This window comes from Anser cygnoides, chromosome 6, assembly GCF_040182565.1.
Source record: "Anser cygnoides isolate HZ-2024a breed goose chromosome 6, Taihu_goose_T2T_genome, whole genome shotgun sequence".
Taxonomy (NCBI): Eukaryota; Metazoa; Chordata; class Aves; order Anseriformes; family Anatidae; genus Anser; species Anser cygnoides.
This window is the reverse complement of record NC_089878.1, coordinates 36,851,968-36,875,319: the sequence shown is the minus strand read 5'-3', so window position 1 is coordinate 36,875,319 and position 23,352 is coordinate 36,851,968. Positions and strand designations below refer to the sequence as shown.

At 33.3% G+C, this 23,352-nt stretch overlaps 1 protein-coding gene across 11 annotated transcripts in view; it reads left to right on the top strand.

Annotated features, from left to right (window-relative positions):
* Positions 1 to 23,352, top strand: part of LRP1B (LDL receptor related protein 1B) — a 681,046-nt gene that overhangs the window by 476,644 nt on the left and 181,050 nt on the right. For all 11 annotated transcript variants that reach the window (XR_010832147.1, XR_007162924.2, XM_048062804.2 and 8 more), the window contains 5 exons: positions 7,988 to 8,119; positions 9,090 to 9,317; positions 13,119 to 13,293; positions 13,605 to 13,699; positions 19,184 to 19,333. Coding sequence is in view for 9 of the 11 variants with exons in the window: in XM_048062804.2 (XP_047918761.2) it covers positions 7,988 to 8,119; positions 9,090 to 9,317; positions 13,119 to 13,293; positions 13,605 to 13,699; positions 19,184 to 19,333 (780 nt within the window). In the remaining 2 variants the exon portion in view is untranslated. The remainder of the gene's footprint in view (positions 1 to 7,987; positions 8,120 to 9,089; positions 9,318 to 13,118; positions 13,294 to 13,604; positions 13,700 to 19,183; positions 19,334 to 23,352) is intronic.

The following is a 23,352-nucleotide window of genomic DNA, read 5'->3' as shown; positions in this document are numbered from 1 at the left end:
TTTCATGGAAGGTTGAGCTCAGCCTTCTGGAGGCATAAGTTCAGAGTTGAAAATGTCAACATGAAATCTCATTTTTGGAGATAACAATCAAAGCTGAAAGGAAATTCACAGTATATGCATTAATTATATAATACAAAATTCTTTAATTATTTCTTTTTACATTATTTTGTAACTTCCCAATTTCATCTATATATCTTACCTCTCAATGTGCATACATATCATTTCAACTTTATACTAGCTTTTATAGCATAACACCTATTTATACCAGAACACTGCTGTACAATTATGCAAAGTGCATAGGCTTTGTCATTAGAGATAAATGCAATCTGGTCAGTTTTAACTTTTGAGATGAATACAATCTGGTCTTGAGTTATTGTAGCTGAAGATAAGTAAATACCCAACTACTATTGGATTGTCTGATTTAGTGAAATATTCTTTTTAATTCCTTGTGAAAAATGGAAGACCCTGCTAGTAACATAACCAATAATTAGAACCAAATTAATTATAAAAGGACTTAACACATTTTTGGAGGATGAGGTAGTAGTTGAAGTAGTAATGAAAGGATATAATAAGATGCTGAGCAGAAGAAAGTGTTCTTTAGTAAATATCTTCAGTTATTTTGTTGAAAGGGTACTTGGAGATCAGTCTCCCAGTGGAACCCCCACGTGAAATGAACAACAAAGTAAAGTGACGTTTCAATACAGCTATGTGTATAAGCCAATGTTTAAAATATATCTAAAGTTATAAAATCATGTATACAACAGGAAGGCAATATTATGATGTTGCTGATGGTTTTAAAACCCATACCTGGAAAGAGATACGTTAGAGTATTGATCATAAAGAGATGAGAACTGAGAACTTCTTAATCATAGCTGGAGTGCCAGCTTTTTCAAGATAGTCTAACTCTTCTATATAGCTTTCCTATATAAGTGTAGCACTACTGTTTTATTAGTTGTATAAGCCAGTGGAGGGAAGAATTAGTCTATGTAATCTTTTCTATATATTTTTATATCAATATCTCATGAGTTATTTGTAAACATCAAAACAGATCATCCAAAAGAAAGCAAGTCATGTTTAATGAATGAAGTGAGTTGTCCTCTTATTAATTATACACATGTTTATTTTTACTGCAACAACTATTCTGCTGTGGTCTTACTGTCTCGCGTATCCCATTAGCTGTTCATTCTTCCCTGGTAACTTCATTGTCTCTAATTCTCTGTCTTTGACCTGTCTTTGACTTTTGATATGTTATTTAGTCAAAAGGGTCTTAAGGATACAGATTATATAAAGCCTGAATAATATATGTTTTATAGCTATCACATCTATAATAATGCATAATTAATATGTAAATATATACTAAAACATATATAATTTGTACAAATATGTACTTCCCATATGTACATTTGTATGTATATGTACATTTTTTCTCCTATTTTTGTAGCTTTGAGTTCAATGTACATTCTGACATGCTTGAGATAACACCAAGTGCATTATCTATTAATATATTGTTTTGTAGCTTATGGCTGTATTTAGGCCATATTTACATATAACTACATAGCTGTAACTTCTACCTGGGAAAGCTCTTGGAATGCGTCCAGGAAAACACTGATGCTGAAAAAATCAATTGGGCATGTGTTTTTATTGTGAGACATTACAAAGTACAGTGACTTAATTTGTATGTGAATATAAGAAAGGAAAAAATGCCACTGGAGTGTGAGCACCCAAGTCAAAAAATGTCAAACTCTTGTTCCAAAAAGTTGATGGTAATACAAAATACTGTAAAATTTGTATCATGTTATCTCACGTATTCTGTCCAGTACCTTCAAATGTGTGGAATAAATACGCATCTCTGTGGACCACTTTCAAGTAAGGCTTTTGGCCATTTTATATAATTAGTCACTTCCTCCAGTTTGGTGTTTGAGGACCTGTGTTCTATATTCAGTGTCTTCACAGTAGCAGAAGAGTCCCCATTAGCCTTTTCTTACTGTTAGAAAAACCAAGTTCTGTTTCAGTTTGGACTGGCGCCAGGTAACTTCTTGGGAGATGATCTTTCTTTAGAGAGAGACTGTAGCCTAGGGAGATGATAGTCCATCGTCATAGATATATTGGCCTAAGGGAAGGTATAAGCTGACTTTTCAGCTGTAATTTGCCAGCATCAAGAAGTTTAAATATCAAGTTGTGTAATTGCAGCTTCAATTTTTATGATGCAGAAAATACCAAATTCAATTTTTGGTTAGCCTTCTGGGTTTACTTTAAATAATTATCTTTCAGTGGAAGCAATTCCTTCCTACAAATCTACAGTAAGTTACATGAAATTTTACTGGAGCTAGAGACAAAAGGTGATGCTATTCGGTTACATCTTTATTTCCCTTCCCCTTCCCCTTTCCCTTTCCCCTTCCCTTTTCCCTTGCCTTGCCTTGCCTTTGTAGCAATTGTACAGTAAAACAAACAAAATAATATACAGTTTCAAATTCCAAAATGAAATTAACATTATATTTTCATGGGAAAATGTCCAAATAAATACAGCATAAAAAGACAAGCATTTTGTAGTCTCAGATCCGTAGGTATGCATCTGGGTCACCTATAAAGGTGAAAGGTTACTAGTTTTTTAAGTTCATGTTTCTTATTTTGATTGAAATAAAGTACAGCAGAGCTAAATAAGCTACTGTAGCCTAAAGCTAAAAGTTTTTCAGTTAATCTAGGACAGGTGCTAGTTTAAGGTAATAAAGTTTTAGTGAGATATTTGTATGGGTAATAGGTTCACCTGCTAGTAAAGACAGGGAATGTTGGAAGACTCCTTGATATCATGCAGCATGATGTCACATCTCAGGAATATGTGCTTGAGACCCACTTATCTTACAGAATCAAAGCAATGTGTCAGAAATGCTATTAACATAGAAAATGCAGATTTTCTAGGAAAAGATATTTTCTCAACTACCATTATATTTGAAAAATCCACTTGCTTCAAAAAACAAGGTCTTCTATTTTAGGCATGAGAAGCTGTATTTGTACCACAAGCTATACTACTAAGGATAGTGATGGGAGGGGTAAACATAAGCATTGGAAGGATCACAGCTTGAAAAAGTTAGAAAGTTGTGATTTCCTCACACATTCCCATTTTTTTTCATTAATAATTTTATTAGTTATTTAAAAAAAAAGTATCTGTGACATTATTTTTTTTCATTAATAATTTGTATTCAATTAAAAAAAGTGGCTACGATATTATTTTTGTATTTTGCAGATTAAATTTTTATAGACTGGAAATTAAGACAAGCAGTAGAAAAGCTGCTGAATATAAAGCATACTGGTACCACCGGGCTTTTTTGTAATTAAAACATGGAAATCATTTAACTTCCTAGCACTGTTTTACTACAATATTCTGTTGAGGCTTGTGTAGTCTTTTACAGAAATGTAGCATATGAGCAAAGTTTGGGCTTTTTCATTTGGGGAGGGATTTTTAAAATTGTATGTGTTTGAGATTTTATCATAAGTTTCTTGTATACATCATTTTTACTTCGAAACGAGCAGTAAGATTGATAATGTATTATAAATCCTGCAAAATATATACAACATTTCCAAACTTTAAATTGGATTCCTCTGTGGCTTCTGAAAGTTTCATTTTTGTTTTAGGAATTATAAAAAACACTCTTTCCTACTTTCCTACATTTGTCTTTCCCAGCTCAACATCAGCTCTCTGTCAACTGAAGCTGATCAGTGCCTAAAGCGGGGACCTAGGGGAAGATAACAGCCATGCTCTTCCCATATAGCCTGTCAGCTTCCAGTAAGCTGTAACTCAGTGATTTTTTCAACCTCACATGGTATCTTTGTGCCTTAAAGCCTTTGACAGATTTTTCATGCATGAACCTTTCTTTTTGACTTTTGAACTTAAATAAATTCTGGATGTCTGCAACTTTTTGGACAAGTGGCTCAGTGTGTTACTGTGCACTGTGTGAAAGACAACCTCATCATGCTCATCGTGGCCCTAATAGCTGATATTTCTGTTCAGTGTATCCTAACTCTTGTAATATGAGGGGTATTGGACAGTCATTTCATAAGCAAAATATAAATTCTGTTACTTCAGAAAAGGATCTGGGACATATAGATGCTAGTTCTGTGCTCATCCTTGTATCCGTAAATTGGGATTTTTAATTTATTTTTTCCCATGTATATTTTAGTGTATATATTGAATTTTATCAGCCATTTCATTTCTGTTACTTATTCACATAATTTTTCACTGTTGTAGCTTTTCACTGTTGGATTTCAATTAGTTCTTTGTCACTTCTCTTTTATGTTACTTAATTTAACAGTAAATTTCTAATTTTGGGGGAAGTTTTCTATAAAATATAGCACCCACTGTCTAAAAGTACCGTTGCCTTTGGCTTTCCCATATCATTTGTGCCCTATACGGCATTTCTTATTCTTTTACATCTGTGTTTCTCATCTGCCTGGTATATCAGTATGCTTTTTTAAAATCAGGAATTCCATATAATCTGTGTTCTTAGTATTGTACTTATATCATTAATTTCAATTTTCTCTGTTCATGATTTTTGTGGTACCCTTTCATCTTAAACTGTGCACTCTCCTGTACCTGTCAGCTTTCTTGCAGATTTCTGTTTGAAAGAGAAATGAGAAATTTTTACTCGCAGATGTGAGCAGACTGATTTTGTTTAGCTTTAAATGAAGCCCATTCTTTTGGGTGGGTGAACTGGACATGGCGGTGAGGAAGGGGAAGCAGAGAGATTCATTAACAAGAGCTTCAGAACAGCCATAAAGCTGTTATGCTGTATACAGTAGAATACCATGAAGAACCATTCTAACTTTGAACTACTACTATTCCTGTTGTCTATGTTGGTTCATGGCGAATGTATAAATGGTATACTGACTAAATCTTTGAGTGATTAAAAACTGAAATTGAAATAGAGAATATAGGTTATAAATACATATTTGAGAACTAGTGCATTTTCTGATCAGGGCTAACTTGTAAATTCCAAAAATTAATGCTGAAATAATCAGTTACAATCACGTAGTATAAAGATTTTCACTTGACCAAGTACTACAGAATGGTCTCTGGACCTATGAAAAGCAACACTACAGGAAATATTGATGGTGAGCAGTGTGTTAGATCTATAACTGGTTTTAAATAATATGGAGAATAGGTTGTCAGCAATTTAAAAGTATCCTTTTGATGTAAGTAAAGTGCATATATTTGAAGGTGTAGGCAGAATTTAATCATGTCATCCACCATTAAAGTAGAAGATTTTTTTTTTTTCCTAGCTGAAATCTGATGCCAAGAACAGAAGGGTTCAATATAAAGCTAATATAAGTTGCTCCATAGCAAATGCATATTCAGAGGTTGTCAGGATAATCTCTGATTTGTCAACTGGTGGTAGAATGTCTGGAGCTTTTTAAGGGTTACTGGTCAAGAAAAATAAACATTTTGTTTAAATAATGTTTTAGACAGCAGTCAAGAAAACCGCAAAGAAGATGATGAAGAGTGACATGTCTAACTGTGCACAGTACTGTAAGAGCACTAGATTGACAAGCAATCAGGAGTGGAAATCAATTAAATAATGCAAAAGGCTGGCCAGTTGGATGAAAACACCAGTTCTGTGGGTTGCCATGATCAAAAGGAAAATAGATTGGTTGAACTGATTAGGAAAGGAATAAAGAACCACACAGTGAACTGTGATGCTGTATAAATCCATAGCACTCCTGCATCTTGAATGCTGTAAGCAGATCATATAAAAGATACAGAGAAAGCTTGACAGGCTGATCAAAAGTGTGTGAAAGGTTTTTGTATGAAGACAGGTAAGGTGCTGCATCTTGAAATAAAGCTTATAGACAGGCTTCTCTGCGAAAGAAGTCTGTGAAATCCTAAATGGCATGGAGAAGATAAGTAAGGAATGGTTTTATGGTGATTCACGATAGAATTAGAAAGAAGTGTTAGAACCAGCACAAGGAAATGAAAGAGCCAAAGTTTTGTGAGTCAGGCCAGTAGCATACCTATTTTTCTTCAAGAGAATTGTTTTCTATTAAAAAGTAAAGAATAGACTTAACTGTTACTCGGTGAAAGCAGTATGAATGTAAAAGGAATATATACACATCTGCTTGTATACACCATTTTTAGATTATGGTAGTTTACTCCAAAATCAAATATAGCCATCACATAAAGATAATAAAAGGGTATTTACAGTCTGTTATCAGTCAAAGAATATATTAAATTATTAACCAAGACTGAATATTTTTAAGTCTACTGGCCCAGCTGACTTCTTGTCAGAGATTTAGAAATGATGACAAAGAGGATGTGTGATGTTTCTTTTCAATAAGCCTTGGAATAACAGGAAAAATAGCAAAGACTGGGAAAGAGCTGATTGGCCTCCAGTGCTACTAGTATTTGAAAGGGACTTAACAGAAAAATATAAAAAAATGTGATTTTTTTGATAGAATGATGGAAAATGCTAGATAGAATTTTATTAACCCATTAATCGGAGCTTTTGAAATTTTCATTCCGTGTTTGTGTAATAATGAATGAAGATAACAATAGTTGCTAGCTTTTGTAACACTAAGAAGTCTTCTTCAGTTAGTTTACTTGCTGGTCTTTAAAGCAATTTCAGCACATCTTGTTCAGAGAAATGTAGGAAGTTGCTTGAAAAAAAGTTACATTTAGGCGAGGTTTTTCTTTGAAAAAAGCAGATATTTTGCATGTTGTTTTCAAGTTATCTTTTCATGTTAGATTTTCCACTAATGTTCTAATTAATAGGTCAAATTGAGGGGAAACATTGAATTTGCTGAAGTTCATCTCACAGTCTAAGCTTTTACTCTTGACAAAATGAAATGTATTGTTGATGTCCTCACTGACAGTTTCTGTTCCGTGCCTCCTGGTTAGGAGTATGCAATTGTTCATATTTAAATGTTATAAATAAACTGCAAAATTAATATCTCACTGGGAAAACTCTATCCATTGGCTTCATGAAGTTGGAATGATAAATTTTGTGACTGCCCGAACTTTAAAAAAATCTGGGCATGATTTCATTATCAACCTAGGAAAATTGATTACAAGTACAAGCTCAGTAGTCCTGGTCATTCTTCAAAGATAATTTTCACCACTCTCTCAACAGTATAGCTTATGCTGCTTTGACGAAAGAGGTACCTTACACCAGCAAATGAGACAAGGTTAATAGCATGGCAACTAAAGTAGGACTTTGTACAATCAAATTTTAATGTCACAGAAAGTCACATCACTGGCAATTATTGCTAACGTAGCAAAATATTTTAGTACAACTTTCTGTAATGTTAGAAGCAGCTACTAACTCACTCAGTACAGTTACAATTTCATTTGTCTCTTGACTGTCTTTAATGAGGAATTAGTTATTGCAATTTAATATTTCGTTTGAGGAATATTGTTTGATGATACTAAATATACAACAAGAAACTAAATAAGGGTGTTCCTCTCCTCAGTCTATAAACAGAGGAAGAGATCCAAGAGTCAAATCAGTAAGAAGGTGAGCAGGCCATTAAACTTCATAAGTAATATATTGATCACATTTTGAGCAGTTACCTTTTAAATGTCATTTAGCCATAAATTTCAGTGAGAAATTTGAAGGAGTCACAAAGATTAGGCCTTACAGTATATACTTACTAACAGATTTTAGTATTGCACTTTAAAATGAGGTGTACATCTTGATATCTGATTACATTTCTATGGAAATATTTATTTCTCTTTACTGTGTTACTCCAGATTTAGATGAATAAAGTATTTCTCACTTCTCAGAATACTAATATTAAAAATCTTATTAAAAAATTCTTGAACTGTTAATGAGTTAAATTTTCTCCCAGAATCTTGTTTGTTTTCAGCAAAAAGCTAGTAAATCAGCTTAGGATAAAAATAGTAATCATGATATAATGAGAAAATATTTGGTGCTACAAGAATGGTGACTAGCTCCAAAAGTTATTTTTATATTTTGTGTGTTTCATTGTACAATTTTAGCTTCCAATCCATGTGCTGCTAATGAGGGCAGAGGTCCATGTTCTCACATGTGTCTGATCAATCACAACAGAAGTGCTGCATGTGCATGTCCACATCTGATGAAACTTTCTTTAGACAAGAAAACATGTTACGGTAAGTTTTCTTCTCAAGGCCTGACAATTGTATTCAGACTTTGAACTGGACAAATTAAAATAGCCTTAGAAACAATCTCTACGGAGCATTTTAATGATAGATTTAAAAGAGACATCTCCTTTTTCAGAATTGGCAACTTATTCTTATATATGGGTTATATGTAGCATTGATACTTACCATCATGATCATATTTTCTATTGCTTGTGTGTATATGTTATTAGAACTTACCTTTGCAAAACAGAAGGATTTATGGTGTAAGGTTCATCATCAGAAAGTGATGAGTCAATTAACCTGAATATCAAAAAGGTACTTAATAGCTTTAATCTCCGTCTGTTTTTCTAAAATTGTTTTAGTTTCATTTTCAAGGATTAAGAAAACAAAATGAAGAGCAAATGTTAGACATATAGCCTTGTAGGAGAATTTTATTAAAAAAAAATATAATAAACACTTTAAAGCTATAAAAGCCCTCTAAATGTCAACTAATTGTGTCTATTATCAGTAAAACCTTGTAATATACACCTTGTAATATTCCACATATACATTGTGGAATTTCTACTGAGTTTTGTTGATTGCGGAACTTTCCTGTTACAGTGATAGTCTGCTCCCCTGAAATACACCAAGTGTTAATATTTGTTATGATACGCAAATTAAGCTCTTTTTGATTGGGATAAGTGGGATAGAAGGTTTAAAATGTTATTTAAGATTTTTCCCTAGTCTTTCACTAGACTGCATTGATTTAGTGGCACAGTGACATCACATCTAGTATCCAAAATTAATATATTTTTCCTGTGATTTTTGTGCTGTATAACATTATTTCTCAAATGTCAATAGGTGCAGGTTTTCTGGAGATGTTAAATCATTCACACAAACTGTATTTACACATTTGTAACTTGATTTTAAACAAATAACTTTGACTTCTGCTAGCAATGATTTAAAGAGAATGTGGTGATATTTTCCTGTCTTCTACCAGAAAGGAAGAAATTTCTTCTTTATGCGAGGCATTCTGAAATAAGAGGAGTGGACATAGAGAATCCATACTTCAACTTCATCACAGCCTTCACTGTTCCTGACATTGACGATGTGACAGTCATAGATTTTGATGCTGTTGAGGAACGGTTGTACTGGACCGATGTGAAAACACAGACAATCAAGCGTGCCTTCATTAATGGGACTGGCTTAGAAACCATTATTTCAAGAGGTAAATAATATAATATTGAATTAAAAATAATTGATTTTAGGTAAAAGTTCACGTGTTCTAAGTGTTCATATTCTTGTTTGGTATACTTTTCACTGGTATTGGATAATTCATATAAACAATAGGAAAACAATTTTATTTAGGATTCTAGTTCATTTTATAGAATCATAATATATTTTTATTTAGATATATTGGTACATAACTAACATTGTTTTCATACAAAATTCAAATGTGTCGTAAAAAATGGTAATACTGCCTTCTGGGGAAGGTAGAAGGAATAAAGATGAAAAGCAGAAAAATTGCAAGTAGATCTTTCTGATTTGGCATTATCAAGGAGTCACACCATATGGTAGCTTTGTAATTTTGGTGATACTGCTGTTATGTATTTACCTGTTCTCTTGCAATATGTGTCGTGTTCAAGCTGATTGACATCAAGCTGTTTTCAGTACTTCAGTGGGGACATGAGGAACTGGAGTCTTTTGATTACTTTTTTTTTTTTTTGAATACTGGACATCTTTGTTATGTTCTTGCTGCTTCAGTTACATAAAATAGAACATAAGCTTTCCTTTTTACTGAGCTTTTTTAATAAGTAGATTTATTTCAACAATAAAAAAAAAAAACCTGCAAATGGAAAATCATGACTGGCTGCTTTTTCTGCAGTTAGCACCTTCATTGTTCTGACACTTTTTGCTCAGTACTTTGAATACAGAAACTTAATGGACTGAGGAGTCTGTACCTGATTTTTTCAACCTTATGGCAGTAGCTCCGGTACTAAAATGACACCATTTGTTTTCTTTGCTAGTGGTGCCCTTCCCTTCCCTTCCCTTCCCTTCCCTTCCCTTCCCTTCCCTTCCCTTCCCTTCCCTTCCCTTCCCTTCCCTTCCCTTCCCTTCCCTTCCCTTCCCTTCCCTTCCCTTCCCTTCCCTTCCCTTCCCTTCCCTTCCCTTCCCTTCCCTTCCCTTCCCTTCCCTTCCCTTCCCCCTTCCCTTCCCTTCCCTTCCCTTCCCTTCCCTTCCCTTCCCTTCCCTTCCCTTCCCTTCCCTTCCCTTCCCTTCCCTTCCCTTCCCTTCCCTTCCCTTCCCTTCCCTTCCCTTCCCTTCCCTTCCCTTCCCTTCCCTTCCCTTCCCTTCCCTTCCCTTCCCTTCCCTTCCCTTCCCTTCCCTTCCCTTCCCTTCCCTTCCCTTCCCTCAGTTCCCCTCAGTTCCCCTCAGTTCCCCTCAGTTCCCCTCAGTTCCCCTCAGTTCCCCTCAGTTCCCCTCAGTTCCCCTCAGTTCCTCTTTGTCTTGCAATATCACTCCTTAAAAAAGCAGAACTGTCTGACAGGGACTATCTGGAGGCAAATTGTTGAGTGTTCACTTTTGTAAGATCAGACTTTTTCATTTTGAGAGCAAATGAAAAAAATGAAAATACTTTTTTAGAATAGTTAACCCCAGAAATAAATAAATAAATAAATAAATAAATAAATATTCTTTCCCGGGTGTCACTTTAGAAGACATTTCTTCTGTATTAGCAAACTTTAGAAAGTCATTGGACAAGTATGGCAATATCCCCACTTGACTATGTAGATTGATAAAGTAATTTGTTGTGTGTGGGTATCTTTATTTTTCCTTTGCTGTCTCATAAGAGACAATTTTCAGTACCAATAAGGAGAATGAGTTTTATAGTGTCTCTTGAAGTTCTTCTCTACATCATGAACTGAGGTGCCTAAAAGAGAATTTGTTTGTTTGGTTGGTTTGGTTTGGTTTTAAATTGTAGTAGAATTACACCATTGTTTACTGTATAAAATATACAGTGAAAAATTAAGAAACTCATCAAAAAACTTCATGAAGTTTAATGAAACTGACTCACCATGTGTTTCTGTTTATCGTTATCATAATATTTATTATTAATATTTAGCATTATTTCATAATTTTATCTTTTTTTAGTTGATGTTAGCTTCTGTCGCAGACTAGATAAAATGATTTGCAAAATTATCATGTTCTGATGTATCCAGACATTATAAGGAGTACTTATTTTGTGTAAATGATCTCATTCACTAACAGTTACATTTTTATACTTGTCATAAAAAATTAAGAAGCTTTATAGGCATATAGTAGTAGGATTCCCATTGGATGAAGTCTCATACCAATGTCACAAGGATGCTGAAGTCATACTTTAATCATTTTAAGAGGATGAAATCCTTGTTTTTCTAGTTCTTCCAACCAAAAGAAAAAAAAAAAAGAAAAAAAAAGAAAAAAGAGGCAAGGGAACAGTTTAAAGTGGGTCAAGGCTGTATTTTCAGTGTCCTTTCATGCATTCTTGAAAGCTGGCAAACTTTCTTATGCACAATAACCATTTGACCTTACATATATGCAGGCCAAGCCAAACTAACAGCCATGTTAGTTTGTCAGTGGCTATAATTCTGTCAGTGAAAGTAACCAAGTTAAATTGCTGAGAGATAGTGTACAAACTATGAACTATAATGAAATCACCCTTGGCCTCCTTCCTCACCTACAAAGATGCATCATGAACCGCTGCTAAGCCTAGGCAGAATATCACTTTGCTACCTTGGTATTAATTCCCGCCATTTAAGGTAGATATTAACATATGTTACCATTGTTAATCAATATATTGTTAACGAAGGCTTTCATATGCAAAGAGACTTGTGAAGCTATGTAATTAATCATATCTTACTCATATTTTGCTAGCTCAACTTGTACTGGCTGCCATCAGAGCTTGATTCCTTCTAGTAGGCATGCTTTTTCTAACTGCTGCAGTGCCTATTCTTGTTAGTCATTGACCTCCCATGAAAAGTCTTGCATATTTAATAAAAAATATTTGTGATAGACTCTGGATAGAGCTATCTGTGCTGGGCTGCATAAACTTTAAAATACATTGTTTCAGAAATTATCTCTCTTTCTCATTTGTCTTTATTTTGAAGTTCATATCCAGTGTCATACCTACAGTAAGAATAGTAGTTTCCTCCAGTGGTTCTTGATAAATTACACTTTAAACCTTAATCAGTGAATACAAGTAGATTTCTTGCTGCTTTGGTTTAGGATTAGGGTGTTTGTTATAAACAGCTGCATAACATCCTTCCTTTTCAAAGCCTAAGGAGGAAGTTAAGTTGGCATCTTCAAAGCAACATTAGTTATCAGCTCCAGAACTCAAAAACCTTCTTCAGTGCTGTAGCTACCTAACTATTTATGTGCTGTTGAACCATTTACATATTATATAGTGAACCTGCTCAGTGATAAAGAAAGTAGACTTTTAAACTTCAGTATTGCTTTGTTTTAGAAAGCTTCTTAGTATTCTACATGTTAAGTATGACTTGCGACTACACAAACATGAACCTTTTTCTTATTTCACAAGTAATTTTATGGCTATTAAATGTGATCTTTAAACTACCTAGTCAAAGCTAACTCATTCCACATTATCATCTTTTCAAAAAAACACTTTTTAATAGCTCACTGAGTAATAAATGCTTTCTTAAATAGAGGAATGCACTATGAAAATGAAGAGTCTGTCTGATTATTATTTTTGAACAATAGGTTTTATGTTATTTTTTTAGAACTTTTTAAGGAGGATTTCCCAAATCCTTAATGCAAATTCCATGGTACTTATTCAGATGTGTAAGGAAGAAACATGATTATTCGTTCTTGATAACCAGTTTACAAATACATCTCAGAATATTGCATAAATTTGTTTAAAAAATTGTAGAATAAAGTTTGCTTGTTTTTGTTTGTTTGTTTGTTTGTTTTCCCTCAAAGACTGAGAATAGTCTAGAAAGAAAATCAAAAGAACAACTGCTTCTAATTTTTGCAGATACTCAGAGTATCAGAGGTCTTGCAGTGGATTGGATATCACGTAATTTATACTGGATTAGCTCAGAATTTGATGAAACACAAATTAATGTGGCACATTTAGATGGTTCCTTGAAAACCTCGATCATCCATGGAATTGATAAACCTCAGTGTCTTGCAGTTCACCCAGTAAAAGGGTAAGATATCTGTGGTTTTAATAAATAAACTGTTGTAAAGCTCATCAGATGATTTCTTCTTCATTCAGATTTTGTTTGCCCATTTTGTTGTCTTTCAAACTTGAACTAAATGTATCCGTTTGAAAGACTTTTCTAAGAATTTCTTAATTGAATAATGTTTCTCTACTAAAGCTTCGTATTAATTAAATCATGTAATTGCTATTTGTATATTTCGCCTACTTCTAAATTTATGAACATGTTTTCACTTCTGGTGCATTAAAAATGTTGTGTACACAAGGCAATGTTTTCAATATGTTTATTTTCTTCTTAAGTAAGCTGTATTGGACCGATGGAAACACAATTAACATGGCAAACATGGATGGCAGCAACAGCAAAATTCTCTTTCAGAATCAAAAAGATCCTGTCGGTAAATACCATTTTTGCTGTTTCTTTTTTTATTCAATGGTACTTTAATACAAACATTATTTTGAAATCCTGGTTAATATACCATGTTTTTCATGTACTTTCTAAAAGTGATAAGAACGTGCATAAAGACATGGAAAACACTAATGTATTTTTGTGTTTCACCATTTAAGGTATTTTTGGCCCATTCTAATTGAGTTGAAATCTATTGTAATGCGTTATGTGTACTCTTAGTTATGTGGACCAAAGGTGAAGTAGAACCCACCTGTATCTCTCTACTTTAGGACATGGATAAAAAAAAGTGCAGAGTGGGGTTTTAATTAATTTTAATCAATTTAATCAATGCGAGAGCATTCTTTGACTGGTGGAAATTTGGAACTTTCCTCAACAGAATCCCAGCTACACGATGAAAAGATAATTTGGCTCTTTTTTTTTTTTTTTATGTATAGAGAGGATAAATTGGAGCATGCATTTCATATGACTTAACCTCATTTTTAATATTTGTGAATTAATATAGTTGGCAGTAAATTGGAGCACTTTCTTGAAAATTATATACTCTCTATGTGTACTAGGTTTGTTGTTGTTGTTGTTCAGATTCCTTTCTTTCTGTGATTTTTTTTTTTTTTAAGGAGTTAAAGTAGTTATCTCAATTACCTTTGCCAGATTAAAAGCCCATCAATAAACTGTTTATGTTTTAAAGAATTTATGGCTTTTGATAACTGAATGTATTAAACTTGCAGAAGCAAAAAAAATGAATGAAATAAAATTGATGTTAGAGCAAACACAACATGCATTTTAGACAATACATTCAAATAATTTTATAGAAAATGTTTGGCAACTGTTTTATTTTTGATTTTGATTTTATTTCTATCCACCTGAAAAAACAGTTGTCTGTTTATTTGGAGGAAAAGAGTGGTAACGCCACTAATTTTGAGGTGAAGCATAAACTCATATAATAATATTTGGGCAATATTAAGAAGTAAGGCTGTGTGCAACTTATTGCACTGAATATCCTGTGATCATAGGTCACAAGGTCCTAAATTGCAGTCCTTATGGTTTCTGTCATTGAGTTTGTTCTGAGTAGCAGTAAAGCCACTGAACCAAATGCATGGTAGAGTGGTAAGTACTCATTTTTTTCTGTAAATATATCGGTACGGTCAAAGGCTGCATGTGCAAATCCGTGTGGGTTTTGTGACATTTTTCTTCATGGATGTAGAGTCTCAGTGGTACGAGATGGACTATTCATACAGTTAAACATTTCTGTAAGCCTGTAGGACTGAGGATTGTGACATAAGCTTTTTACTTTACCACAGAGCTGCAAGTGAGATTTTTTTTTTCTGTATTATTAGATTAATTTAACACCTTTGAGATCTGAGTTACTCAAATAGGTTATATTCCAGATTGAAGGTTCTTCTTCATAATAGTGAGACAAAGGATACCAAAGAGATTTAGTTGTTTCTCCCTTCTTCTTGCCTGTCTGAAAGTGTGATAAGTCATAAAGCATGTAGTAGGTAAATTGTGTATGTGTATATGTATGTAAAGCGAAAGTAAAGTTTGCACCTGTCAGTTGCTGAAATACTTCATAATTGGTAGACATCTTGGCTCAGTTCTATTGTCAGTCAGGATGAACGTGAAAAGAGATTCTGTTGTATATCTGATGAAAAATCAATACACTGTTTTGTAGATAAAACAAGTGTTAAATTTCCAACATTGTACTCTACACACCCATACATGAGCAAAATACCCATTTTACTAGCTTAAATTATTATCATTAGCATAAGACATTCCATACTAAGAACAAGAAAAAAACTGCTGAAGATCCAAAGTAGCATTTCATTTCAAGACAAGAAACTGTATTTTTCTATAAGGAATACTCCAGCTCATGTAGTGCTAATTTGGAGTATTTGGAGAATGAGGTGAATGAGCTAATAAGTGAATTCATGAGTGGATTATTGAAAAATATACGGCTTATTAAGATGTCCTGAACATTTATGTTTTCTTCAGTTGGCTTGACACCATTTTTTTTTTCTCAGTTTGAGTTTGGTTTTGAAAGAAGGAGGTGATTTCAGTTAAAATATTCTGTATGAACACCAAGATTGTGTAGGTTAAATATTTTGGAAACCGATAATCTTACAAAGACAAATTTTGTCTCTTACTTTTGTCTTAAGATGCTAGTTAGAACTTAATAGTCCATTTTTCAGTTCTAAAAGCCTCAAATACTGACATATATAGATCAGTTGAAAAAAGAACTAGTCAATGGAGTTCCATTAAATTACTTTCTTAGGGATTCAGATTTATTGCTATATTTAGCTTCGTACTTTCTGAGGCAGTTCATTTGATTATGGGTGTCTTGAACTTATCATCAGTTAAGGAATTTTTATAAAGCTCTAAAAATAAAAAGCATGCTTCCACTGGATTGCTTTTAAGGAAACAGGTATTATTAAATTATGGAATATTGTATTCATATTAAGTATGGGAATATCTTGGATAAATAATATTTAAAAACATACTGAATCACACTCTGAGCTATATTAAAGGGACTCCATAGTTATAGGCTATGGGGTTTTTGTTTGTTTGTTAAAGCAGAGGTCTGTCCTTCACTCTAAATAAGCTTAGTTTCCATTTTGGTCTAGTACAGACCCATTTGCTCTTGTAACTGATACTGTTTCATTTTGTTGGCTGACTATTTGAATATCACTTGTGAACTTGTCCTTCCTTTTCTTTATATATAGTCTGCAAACAAAATTGTGCAGATTTGAACCAAAAATCTTTTTGAGACTGGCACTTGAAATGTAATCTTAAAATTATTTATTTATTTTGTTTTTAATTAAATATGTGTGTGCAGAAATTTCCAAATTTTAGACACACAAGTATTTATACATGAAAGCGAGCAAGCCACAAACAGTTAAAAAAATCTTTCTTAAGCCACTAAGAAAATAAGAGATTACACTCTCTGGAGAATTTTTTAAATCTTTTATTTCAATGATTCTTAATAATATACCTGTATTTTAACTAACACATAAATGATACCTTTTATAATACTAAATTATTTTGATCTTTCTTATTTGTGAGGAGGATACCATTTGTGTAATTATTTTTCTGACTTAATTTTAACTGTATAGTTTAATTTTAGACCTGATCACCAAGACCTGATCTTCAGTCCATTCATTTGCTGCTTAATGTTGTGTTGGAAGGAGGAATTGGAGAAGGCTTCAGGTTATTAATTGTACCAGATTAGGTCTATGTGCAGTAAAGATACATGTAAGAGCAGGTCACCGCTATGACAGTTCTTTGAGGATATTGCAGTTTGTTTTCTTTTACATCATTTACTCAAAATAGATGTATGAGCTCACTGTTAAGAATAGTAGCAGTTTTCATCTAGCTGATGATTCTAGGCTCTTTGAAGCACTCTGAGTTTGTAATACTTGGTCTTCAATGGATAGATGGGCCTTGTCTTCCTTTCATCTCAGTTTTCTGAAAAGCAAAATGTGTAGTATTAATAAGAGACAGATATGCCTTGGTAGTCAGTTAAGGACAAGTGCTTCGAAGTCAGTGTTCTAATGGGGACATAGTATTGCCATCTGGTAGTTGCTTACAGAGTCAGTATAAATATTTCTTTTCTACAGTCCAAATGATCAGGTTGACTTTAACAGCCTTGATATAGGGTGTAAGCCTGTCACCCATACTAGAATATATCCTGAAGGTCTGTGGCACATATAGCAAGAAAATCACCTGGTTTTGTTAGGGAAAAAAAAAAATCATGAAAAATATAAATAAGCATGCTCTGCTTACATTAGAAATAATACATTTTCAGAAAGGTAAATAATAGCTGGTATAACACTACAGGAAAGTGTTCCAAGAAGACAAGCTGTGATAGACTTGGGTAGAAGGTGATGGGACTGTTACTTCTGTCAGGTGATGCCATGTTTTGGTATACCCATGCGTAGAAATATTACTTTCATAACTGAAATAGCAGAAAACCTGGCAACATAACATTGTAATTGCTGTATAGATAACATTCATAGCAACCCCATTAATAGACCTGCCTGCATGAAATCAGTGAGCAGCTGTCTGGTAGTAGTCAGGACTTCTTGGGAATAGCAAATTCTATCCATATAGTAAGGAAACCTTAATATTTGTGTGTTACCCTTGTAACTCCATGGCAAGGTTCATCCAGATTCTCAGGAAAGTTTCCCAAGTACTGCAGGTGTCTCCAAGTACTACCCTTTCACTTTGATCAGTGCTTATTGTACCAGCTGGGAATCACTTCTGTGCAAATAGATGTTGCAAGATCAGTCTGCTGAAGCAATACTCCGTATCCTTTCTTTAGCTTTTGTTGTTTTTCCTCTGGGTGATACACTTGCAGAGAGCAGAACAAATATCAGTAACTGTAAAGGAAATGGAAGACTACATTTGAAAAGCTTGCAAAGTGGACACCTTTTGGCCTAATATGTCAGCTGTGCGTAAAAGAAGTAGTGTCATGATGCAAACTCTTAAGTACTGCAGCACATGGCACTGCTTTCTCCTGTCAGAATTTTTAAAATATACCTGGCTTTCTACAGAGAAGCAGATTACAGGATGGAAGGAGAGTATTTTGCACCTTCTAGAAGCTGACCTTTGTAGTGAAATACAGTATTTTCTGGCAATCATCTGCTGCCTAATATGAGTTCTGGGAAAAGTCTAATACCAAAGCAAATTATTATGGCAAGTATTGTCACCATGCCAAGTATATTTCACTGTGGAAAATCTCTTGCTGCAATTTCTTCAACAGTTTTAAAGGATTTGAGAAGTCTGAAATATATTGTCTTTTAGTTCTTTTCTCTTTCTTCCAGAATATTATATGCTTAGTTTACTTAGTAGGCTATTTTGCAAATATTTTTATTTCTAAATTCTCTTGCTTCTAATTCCAAAGAGCTGATCATGAAGTCAGTTTACTATGAAATGAAATTAAAATTAGTACTATAAATTTATTGAGTACTGTTATTATGTTTTGGTACTTTTAATCTTTGTCAGCATTCTAAGCAGAAGACTATGCATTTATGGAGAGAACAGACTCTTCTTAGTTCTTAAACACACACACAAAAAGATTGTTTTTAAGAATATATAATCATAATTTTAGAATAAAAATGTTGGCTTCTGGTTGTAGTTAATGACTAGTTCTGGCTAGTAGCTAATGACATCTCTTAGGACCTCAGTTCCTTCAAGTAGCTCTCTGCCAGATGATACTTTCATCAGTCAGTCGCTGATTGACTTCTGTAGATATTTGGAGAAATAAAGGCAGAAATATTTCAAGAAGCATGTTGTTTTCACTAAAAATGTCTGAGCTTATTTGGTTTTCTTGATTTGTTTTTTAAAGTTTGAGTGGATAGATAACAATTTTATGTAAATATACTTTTTTCTTGAACACATTTTTGTTGTAAAAACAGCTTAATGCTAAATGTATATTAGGTATTCAAACGACAGTTAAAATTGTATATGTTAATTACAGGTTTATCAATAGATTATATGGAGAACAAACTTTACTGGATCAGTTCAGGAAATGGAACCATAAATAGATGCAACTTGGATGGTGGTAATCTTGAAATAATAGAGTCCATGAAAGAAGACTTACCAAAAGCCACAGCTTTAACCATTATGGGTAAGTACAGTTGTAATAGCAATAATTTTCAAACAATTGGAAGCTAATTAATTATGAACTGTCAAAAACTTGTAAAAGTTATTGTTTTACTGTAGATAATGCATACAGCAAAAGTGAGACTTGGTTTTGTGAGAAACATTTTCATAAATAGATGAGTTGGATTTTCAGATGTCTGCTAATATTCTTTGTATTCAATCGATTTTTTTCTTTTTTATACATTGCACTTTAGAAATATTGGGATAATTTAAATATTTTTAAACATTAAAAAAAAAACACAGAAGAAGAGAGGTAACATAAGTAAAAATTATTAAGTAGAGTCTTTAAGTTGGAGAATGCTGAATATTACGAGAATATATCTTTGTCGATTCAAATGTTTCTTATATATACCTTCATCTCTTGCCCTTTCTAGGGTACAGTGTGTTAAGAAATTACAGTTTAACTCAGAACTAGTGTTTTATTTTCTTCTAAATGCTTTTCTCACCTTTATTCTGGTTTAATTCAACATAATTTATATTTATCTTGGATTTTCCACACATAAGTTTTGTTGATAACTAGATTTTTGTTGGTATAGTTGACTCATCAACTACCAGTCTCTTTTAAAATGTATTTTATTTGATTGATTAACTGTATAGTGCACATATAGCTGGTGTGCTTTTGAAAATTACTTCAAATGAACCTCAAAGACTTTATACACACAGTGTAAGTTGTTATATTTTAAAGTAAAAGCTGCTTAGAGTTTTATTGTGAAACTATTTGGCCAGTATTGAGCTGTAAATGCTGTCAAAATCAGTTAGAGAGGGGATGCTTTTATATATGCATTCATAAACAAAAGCAAGTTTTGTGTCAGAAGGAGTCATGAATGTTAATATGGAAAAATTGTCTTTCATTGATTTGATTGTGACTCAGAATTGAATGAATGGATGACCTTTACTTCAGGGAACTGTTGAAGATCTTTAATATGAAATGTTGTAAAGAATATTTGTCCAATACTGTCACTGAAACATATAGGGTATCGTGTTTATCTGTGATTTACAGAAACTACAGCAGTGATGATCCATTTGGGATATAGAATAAAGAGTTTACAGCTATCATTTAAAGAAGAGTGTTTCATTCATGTTTGTATTAAAGTAGATTTTTTGCCGGTGTGGAAAGGCAAGAACTTCTATGGCTTAGTTTTTAAACATATATGCATATAATATCACTAGTTTGTGATACCTTGTTTTTGTGGGTGATGACAAACCTTCCTACTCAAAATTGATAAACACAAGATGCGCTTACTTTTTTCTGTTTGTTCTGCTTTTTTGTTTTGTCTTTATTTAGGAGCCATAGTTTTGATAAACTGCACTACGACATTTCAGTATGATTGTATTGATACAGTATTGTTTTTATTGATACAGTATTGCATGCTCTGACTGAAAAACATGAAAGATTTCTGTATTCGTTTCTCCTGTGTGTTTTTATGTTGTGGAACATACTGTAGCAACAAAGATGCCATCTATTTTCTTGAAGTGATGGTAGCTTTACATCAGCTTCTTATATTCAGGCATTTTTGTGTGTAAAACAAGTCAGAGCAGAAAACAGTACAAAATGGAACAAGAGATCAATAAATGATAAGCAATAATAACTACTGAGAGATAAATAAAGAAGAATGAATAATTTGTTATAATGTAAGATTTAATATGATAGTATGTGAAAATTTAGTACCCCCATTGATCTGTTAGCTTACAATTTTAATAGAAAGTTTTAGCAGGAGAGTTGCAGTAACTGTGTGTTTATTGCATCATTTTTGGTCTGTTTCATGAATTTTCCTCACTGCTTTTATCTAGAAATGTGGTAAATATTTAAACCACAACATGAACTGGAATATTTCTTCATTTTTTGGGGGGGAGGCGGGGGGGGACAGTTGACATTTAGCAACTAAAATGAAAATAGACATGACGTGTGCCAAAACTCTTAACCATTTTCTGGCATTTGGGTTCCACTCAGTGTTAGAGTCCTGTAGGCTTTTGCTTTCTTTTGCATTTTTCTGTCTTCAGCATTTGGTACCTATCCAGGTAAAAGTAGTATTTTGGAGAACTTCAATTTTTTGTTAATGTTATGTTATGATCATATCATGTCGTATCATTGATTTATGTTTCCACTGGGGCAGAAAGAAGAGATGGAATTCAGTATTTTCAGACACTTGTGGTAGAGTAGTCTCGACAGGTCGTAATACATTGGTCAGTTGTTTTTGATTGTTAGAAATATTATTGTTCTAAACAGCTAAAACCAGGAAAGATTGGAGGGAACCTCAGTTCATTGTGAGGGCAGAGCGAGTTGGTTTTACTTGCATAGTGACCGTAACGTGATCTGAGAAAGCCCTGGTTCTTACAGAAGGCAGCTGTCTGGCCAGCTTTTTGCTCAGAAAACTAACATGTCTTTTGACAATTTCCAGGAGATTTAAGGAGATTTTCTTATAGTTTACATTCCTGAAATTTTTTTGTAACTAACCACTGTAAACTGTTTGGAAGCTAACTGCTACTGTTTCAGATATTTACTGTCCTTTCCAGACTCTGTTTAACATTTTCTGACTATTAGATCCTTTAAAATCATGTTAACAAAAAAGTTGGTGTCAAGGTTTATCTTTGAGAGAAATGGAAACAAGTTATGTAATTCACATCTTTCTGTATCTTGTATTTATTGTTTTTCTACTCAACAGTGTCAGTCATTTATTTTCCATATGCTAAGCTCCAGAATTCCTAGTCTTCTGGTTCCTGCCTTTGCCACTTCTTTTTTGATGCATGATATATAAGAGATGAAAATTATATTCCATTTGAAAGCAAAATGTTTGAATATATACAAAATTACTAGTTTTTCCTTGCCCTTAGGCATATAAAAAATTAATTTTGCCCTTGCCTTTTTGTATTACAAAGATGTTGCTATCAATCCATGATGAAGTCACGTTTTCTGGTCTGCTCCTCCAAACTTCTTCTGCAAAAGCACATTCCCTCTGTGTGAGTCAGTGAGTGCAACATCAGCTGTTTTTTAATTAAATTACTATTCAGAAATATATGTTAATGCTTTGTACAGTACTTCCCACTGTTCATTGTCTTACATGTGGTCAATGGCAGTTTTCTTCTGCCACTGTACTGACAATTCATTTTATTGCGTTCAACTCCTGTGAAGTTTCTTGTGGTCTTTTTACAAGCTTTTCTAATTCATCATGTGCATTTCCACGCATAATTTTTAACACCTACTATAGACACCATTTACAGGTTGATATAAAATATATCTACTTTTACAGAAACTTGGGATATTCCATGTGAGAGAATCTACAGTGGTACTCTTTTCAAGATTAAGAAAATGAGAAAACGTTTTCTATACTTCTCTTAAGATTTGATTGAATTTAAGATATGATATTCCATATCTGATTTTGCCACTTTTCCTGGTAGCTGCTGTCTCTGTGTAATCAAATTACATAGCTGTGTTTGGCATTCTGTATAAAGTCTCATTTCCTGCCTTCGAAGTTGCTTAGTGATTATGGTTCCTTAACTCTAACTGAAACTGGCTGGAAATTTACTCTTGTGTGAGAACTTTTATGTATTTCTGGATTGATGAGCAGAGTCATTATACAGCAAGATTTTGATTACAACGGGGCTTGCAGTAATATCTAAAGTATTTCCAAATTGATGTAGTCTTCCTTGAATGTCCCTAAATCAAAAATTGAACACTGCTAGAGAAGTATTGATTAGTTACTGTAAGGTTGTAGCTGAGAAGAAAACGATGTCAAAATCTTCCATGAGAGATATTTGGCTGGATTTTGTATCAGGTCCTCGCAGAAGCAGTTTACACAAAATCACAAAATCCAGCTCACTTAATTAGAAAATTGGAATATGATATAGTAGAAACGTCAAAGGAAATGTTCTATGGTGATAAGTAGTAGCATTTCCCTAGTCATTCTTCAGTAGCATAAAATACAGTAACTGAACATAGTGAATGATTCTGTGAGTGCATAATATTCTATTGAAATTCATTCAGCA